This window comes from Myotis brandtii, unplaced genomic scaffold, assembly GCF_000412655.1.
Source record: "Myotis brandtii unplaced genomic scaffold, ASM41265v1 scaffold693, whole genome shotgun sequence".
Taxonomy (NCBI): domain Eukaryota; kingdom Metazoa; phylum Chordata; class Mammalia; order Chiroptera; family Vespertilionidae; genus Myotis; species Myotis brandtii.
In genome coordinates this window covers 1,875,215-1,880,915 of record NW_005370710.1, presented here as the reverse complement: position 1 = coordinate 1,880,915, position 5,701 = coordinate 1,875,215, and the positions used below count along the sequence as shown (strand labels likewise).

The 5,701-nt window shown below is 60.7% G+C and overlaps 1 protein-coding gene across 1 annotated transcript in view; it reads right to left on the bottom strand.

Moving 5' to 3' along the window:
• The window catches only part of ITPR1 (inositol 1,4,5-trisphosphate receptor, type 1), a 173,427-nt gene that overhangs the window by 96,088 nt on the left and 71,638 nt on the right, over window positions 1-5,701 (bottom strand). Inside the window, exons 8-9 of the mRNA XM_005881921.2 lie at window positions 4,579-4,662; window positions 2,459-2,554 (exon numbers count right to left, since the gene is read on the bottom strand). Of these exons, the coding sequence (XP_005881983.1) occupies window positions 2,459-2,554; window positions 4,579-4,662 (180 nt within the window). The remainder of the gene's footprint in view (window positions 1-2,458; window positions 2,555-4,578; window positions 4,663-5,701) is intronic.

The following is a 5,701-nucleotide window of genomic DNA, read 5'->3' as shown; positions in this document are numbered from 1 at the left end:
GACAGAGGGGAGAGGCCTGCACTCTGGGAGGACCCAAGACGCGGACGAGCCAGGACCGCTGTCTGCGTCCTCATCGGCCACGCGCGGACCGTGAGGGCGGCCCTAACGCCTCCGCACGTGCCAGCCCCCAGCGGGACTGGAGGACAGGCGCGCGGAGATGCGAACGATCCTGTAACTTACGAAGCGGCCGTTTCCTGAGAGCTCCCTAAGGCCCTCCATCCGCACAGCCCGCGCCTGGTCCTTATCGAAAGTGCGCTCGCACAGCTGCGGACCAGGGAGTGGAGGCTCAGAGAGGGAAAGCAGGGGTCCCGAGTCACACAGCGTCTGAGCGCTGGGCCCGCTATCTGAACGCTCTGTCACCGCCTTGCTTTCCGTCACAGACTCCAGGTCCACCTGCACATCAGACCTCGCTGCACGACACCCAGCGACCTCCGGGGGACCGTACGCTGTCCCCTCGACGGCAGCACAAAGACCGGGAATGCGCGTCGGGACTGATGGGCAAAACCGCCTCCAGAGCACGGTCCAGCCGGCGTCACGATTCCTGCCCACGTCCTAAAGTCCACTCCTCACTCTGCAGAAGCGAGAACCCGTGGCCAGACAAGGGGGTCTGCGCAGATGGTGGCTTTAACTCCACAGAATAAGTGACACCGCCCACCCCGCACACGCACTCCTTGGAAATTCTGGATGAGTGACAGGTCAAGGTCAACAGCAACAGGACGTTTGTTTGTAAAAGGCCACCGTCTACAGGGGCCGTCACCTCTGCAGCCTAGGAGTCTTCCCAGAGCCAGCGGAAACTCCCCTCTGAGTAAGCACGCGAGGAGCATCATGACGGACAGTCTCGTGAACCAATCAGGACGCAGGGGGCATGACTGCCCTCAAGGGAAACACAGACAAGACCCTCCTCGGAGGCAGCCAGAGGCGTCCCCGTGTCCCCAGCACCCGGCACAATGGCAGTTCCTTCAATGGGGGCAGGACACGCGGCCTCGCCCTACCAGGCGAGGAGAGAGGCGCTGGCCCATACTTACTGGGGGCTGAAACTCCAGGCATTCCTCCTCAAAGTCAGGGTCTACCTGATGGGAAAGAATCATCGGGAAATTAAAACACCCGCCGATTTCTCACGGGCTCGGCCCCCACTCGTGGGAGACGTCAAGGCCTGCGGGCGTCGCTCAGCAGCTGAGGACGCGTCCCTTCCCTCTGTTCACGAAACCAGCATGCCACAACGACACACGTCACAGGAGCACACCACACCACAGGTGCACACCAGGCCACAGGAGCACACCAGGCCACAGGAGCACACCAGGCCACAGGTGCAGGACACGCCACAAGTACACGACACGCCACGGGTGCAGGAGACGGCCGGCACTCGGGCACGGACAGCAGAGCGAGAACTCGCTAGCAGAACAGCCGTGAGAAGCCCGAGACACCGGCAGACCAGCTGGTCCGGTCACAGACCTCAGGAGGCACACGCGCCTCAGAACGTGGCGAGCCCCACGGTCTCGGCCGAGCCGGGGGACCGCCCGAGGCTCCGTGTCAATTTAGTCTGGTCCTCAGCGCTCACATATTTCAAAGCCACCAGTTCGTACGCGTGTCGGGCTCCCAGGGGGCTGGGTACATGAGATTCGGGCTTCCCCGGTCAGCTGTGGGCCAGGCTCCTCGAGAATCTCTGAGCAGCCCCTCTGCTGGCCCCGGGCAGCGAGGTGTTGTCTGATGTACGCCTGGGCCCTGATGCGAACATGCATCCTACAGGTTGCGGCAGATCAGAGTGAAACTCGACATCTGTCACCCGGGAGGATGGCAGGCTCCTTGGCACAGAAATTAAGAGGTAAACTCTTGCCCTTGGACACTGAGTCTTGCCTTTCTTCCAACACCCTTCCCAGCCATGTCTCCGATGTTGGCTTCTCGAGAGCAGAAGATGAGGTCCTGCCTACGCCACGAATGCTCTGAGAGCCAGGTGCTCACGGAGCTAACCGTGCCTCACTGCTGCCAGCTTCCCGTGCCAGGCGTCAGGACAGTGTGCCCTGGTCATTCCCGTCAGGAGCGGGCGGAAGGGGGAGATGTGGGGAGAGCGGTGTGAATGAGCAAAACGGAACAACTGTCCTACACCCAGACTACCGTGTTTTTTTGTTTTTGTCTTTTAAATCTACTCTTGTAGCAGCTGTCAAATATTCAGTGCAGCATTACCACTGCAGTCACCACACTGTCCCTCACATCCCCAGGACAGCACTGCCTTCTGGCTAACGTTCTCCCCACATCTTGGTGGAAATCGGTGTGAAGTCCTAGGCGTGTAACCACCGTTCGTTACCTTTTCTTTTCTGTACGCAGGGAAAGGAGGCAGAGGAAACAGAAGCAGGACGAGGAGCGAGGTGTCTGCAGGACCTAAGTCCTCGGCGGCCCAGTGCCCGGGTGGGGCGGATGGGGGCAGCGTCCGCCTGGAAGGAGGAAGCCTGCTGCCACTCACCTCTGCGGCCAAGTAGTGCCCGGTGGCCAGGTGCTTGAACCGGAAGAGGCTGTTCCAGTACCCGGCGCCTCCCCGACACGGGTCGTGCTGGACCACCTGGGAGAGGGGGAGGTGGTCAGGGTGCGAGAGGTGTCAGCCACGCCAGGACATCGCACACAAATCACAGTCCAGCCGAGACATGGACCAGCTGACACACCCAGACAGACACACGGAAACGCTAGCAGTACATCTCCCGGGACCCCGCATCTCCCGGCCAAGGGAGCGGCTGCAGCGAAGAGATCGGTGGTTTTGAGGGTTTGCTTCATCATCATGAAGGATAAGCTAAGATGCTGAAACTCACCCACAGGGGGCACGAGAAATGTAAGGGGATTTCGTGAGGGCAGGGAAAGCAGTCGATCCACGGAACCCCGTGCAGAAACACCACACCACCTGGGCCTGCGCTCAGAGCCGGACCAGCTGGCCTTAAAATTGAACAGAACTTCAACCCTGGCCCGTGTTGCTCAGTGACTGGAGCATCAGCCCGCTCGCCAAAGGGTCTTGGGTTGCAGGTTCGATCCCCGGCCCTGGTTTGGGCGCATTCGGGAGGCAACCAATCAATGCGTGTGTGTGTCTCTCTCTCTCTCTCTCTCTCTCTCTCTCTCTCGTTGATGTTTCTTTCTCTCTCTCTCCCCCCTGCCCCCTCCTTTCTACTCTCTCTAAGAATCAATGGGAAAATAGCCTCTGGTGAGGATTAAAAAAATAATAAAAACATAAGTGAACAGAACTTCAGCTTCTGGTCACGATGGGACCCTGGCACGGGCAGTCGGCGCCATAACCAATAAGACGCTGCACAAAACCTCTGGCCTCGCCAGGGACAACTAGAAACCAGGAGGAAAGGCGTGAGCGGACGGGGCCCCCTGCTGGACGCGGGCTGCAGAGCTGTGCCTCCGAGGAAGGGAAGGAGGTCTCCGCATGTCCGCTCCCTCCCGAGGGGCCTCTGGGATGGAGACCCAGGAGGGCGCGGGCCCACTGAGTCGAGGAGGTAGAGTAGAATTAGGGAGATGGAGGCGGCTGGGATTTGGGGGAGCGGGGGGCGGGGGGGAGGATACAGAGCCACCAGGACAAAAAGCTCCAGAAATCTCCGAAGCCTCCTTGAGTCGTTGGCTGGATGCCAAGCTGCGTCTGTGTAAGGCGAGGCCCCACAAGGCCAAGGACGACAGGGGAACTCCGAGTGCCACGTCCCCAGGGCCCCTCGGCGCTGGGCGCTGCTCGCCTCTCGTGTGCCCTCACACCTCTCGTGTGCCCTCACACCTCTCGTGTGCCCTCACACCTCTCGTGTGCCCTCACACCTCTCGTGTGCCCTCACACCTCTCGTGTGCCCTCACACCTCTCGTGTGCCCTCACACCTCTCGTGTGCCCTCACACCTCTCGTGTGCCCTCACACCTCTCGTGTGCCCTCACACCTCTCGTGTGCCCTCACACCTCTCGTGTGCCCTCACACCTCTCGTGTGCCCTCACACCTCTCGTGTGCCCTCACACCTCTCGTGTGCCCTCACACCTCTCGTGTGCCCTCACACCTCTCGTGTGCCCTCACACCTCTCGTGTGCCCTCACACCTCTCGTGTGCCCTCACACCTCTCGTGTGCCCTCACACCTCTCGTGTGCCCTCACACCTCTCGTGTGCCCTCACACCTCTCGTGTGCCCTCACACCTCTCGTGTGCCCTCACACCTCTCGTGTGCCCTCACACCTCTCGTGTGCCCTCACACCTCTCGTGTGCCCTCACACCTCTCGTGTGCCCTCACACCTCTCGTGTGCCCTCACACCTCTCGTGTGCCCTCACACCTCTCGTGTGCCCTCACACCTCTCGTGTGCCCTCACACCTCTCGTGTGCCCTCACACCTCTCGTGTGCCCTCACACCTCTCGTGTGCCCTCACACCTCTCGTGTGCCCTCACACCTCTCGTGTGCCCTCACACCTCTCGTGTGCCCTCACACCTCTCGTGTGCCCTCACACCTCTCGTGTGCCCTCACACCTCCCGTGTGTCCTCACTCCCCGCCCCCGTGTGCCCTCACACCTCTCGTGTGCCCTCACACCTCCCGTGTGTCCTCACTCCCCGCCCCCCGTGTGCCCTCACGCTCACCCCCTTGAGTATGTCCTCCTTGTTGTCGCTCCACTTCATGAACAGCACGACCTTCCAGCTGGTGTTGCAGTTGACGGAATTGACCTGGAGGAGAAGCAGTTCCCTGCTCACACCCTCTCAGCCCCAGACCCCGAGGGCCGACACCCTAAGGCAGGAGTCTTCAAACTTTTTAAACAGGGGGCCAGTTCACTGTCCCTCAGACCGTTGGAGGGCCGGACTATAGTTTAAAAAAAAACTATGAACAAATTCCTAGGCACACTGCACATATCTTATTTTGAAGTAAAAAAAACAAAACGGGAACAAATACAATATTTGTATTTGCATGTGGCCCGCGGGCCGTCGTTTGAGGACCCCTGCCCTAAGGTCACAGGCCGTGCGGTAGGAGCGTCAGGCAGTCAAGGGCCCGTGTGAACCAATCACGGTGTCCGCTCCACGGGACCGCGGGCGCCAGGCTCCTGCTCCCCTGGAACCACAGCCCCTCCTTTCTCCAGGCCTCTTCTGCCGCCAGAGAGGAAAGGCCCGGAAAACACGCGCTCACCAAGGGGACGGACGCACGGTAAGACAGCGTCAGTGTCTGCACTGAAATGCCAGCGACACACAAGCGTCTGTGGGCACAGGGACACCCGCGAGAACCTCCAGGCCCCAGCCATGCCCTCCACACAGGAGCGCCCATCGCGCCCATTTCAGAGACAGGAACACTGATGCCCGGGAGTCTCGGTGACGGACCCGCAGCCACAGAGCTGGGGGCAGACTTGGGATTCGAACCCTCATCTATCTGACTCGAGAGCTGTGTCCTCAACCACTAGACAGCTATTTATGTCACCGCTGTCCCTGTCCGGGGTCCCGTGACTGCCCGCTTAGAGGCGAAGAGATGCACAGCCAGAAGCAAGCGCCGCCCCGCGGGGCTGCTGGGGGCGCAGCGTGTCCGAGAAATTAGCAAAGGGCACTCTCTTAAGAAGACAAACTAGAAAACGGTGCCCTTCGGCCAGCAAATTCAGTCAGGGGGTCCCGTCTCTAGCTTAACCCACGGGAACCGGTCCCCAGTGACATAGGCTCCGTTCACTGTGCCCAGGGGTGACGGTCAGCCCCACCCCCACCCACTGCACAGCCCGGCACAGCCTCC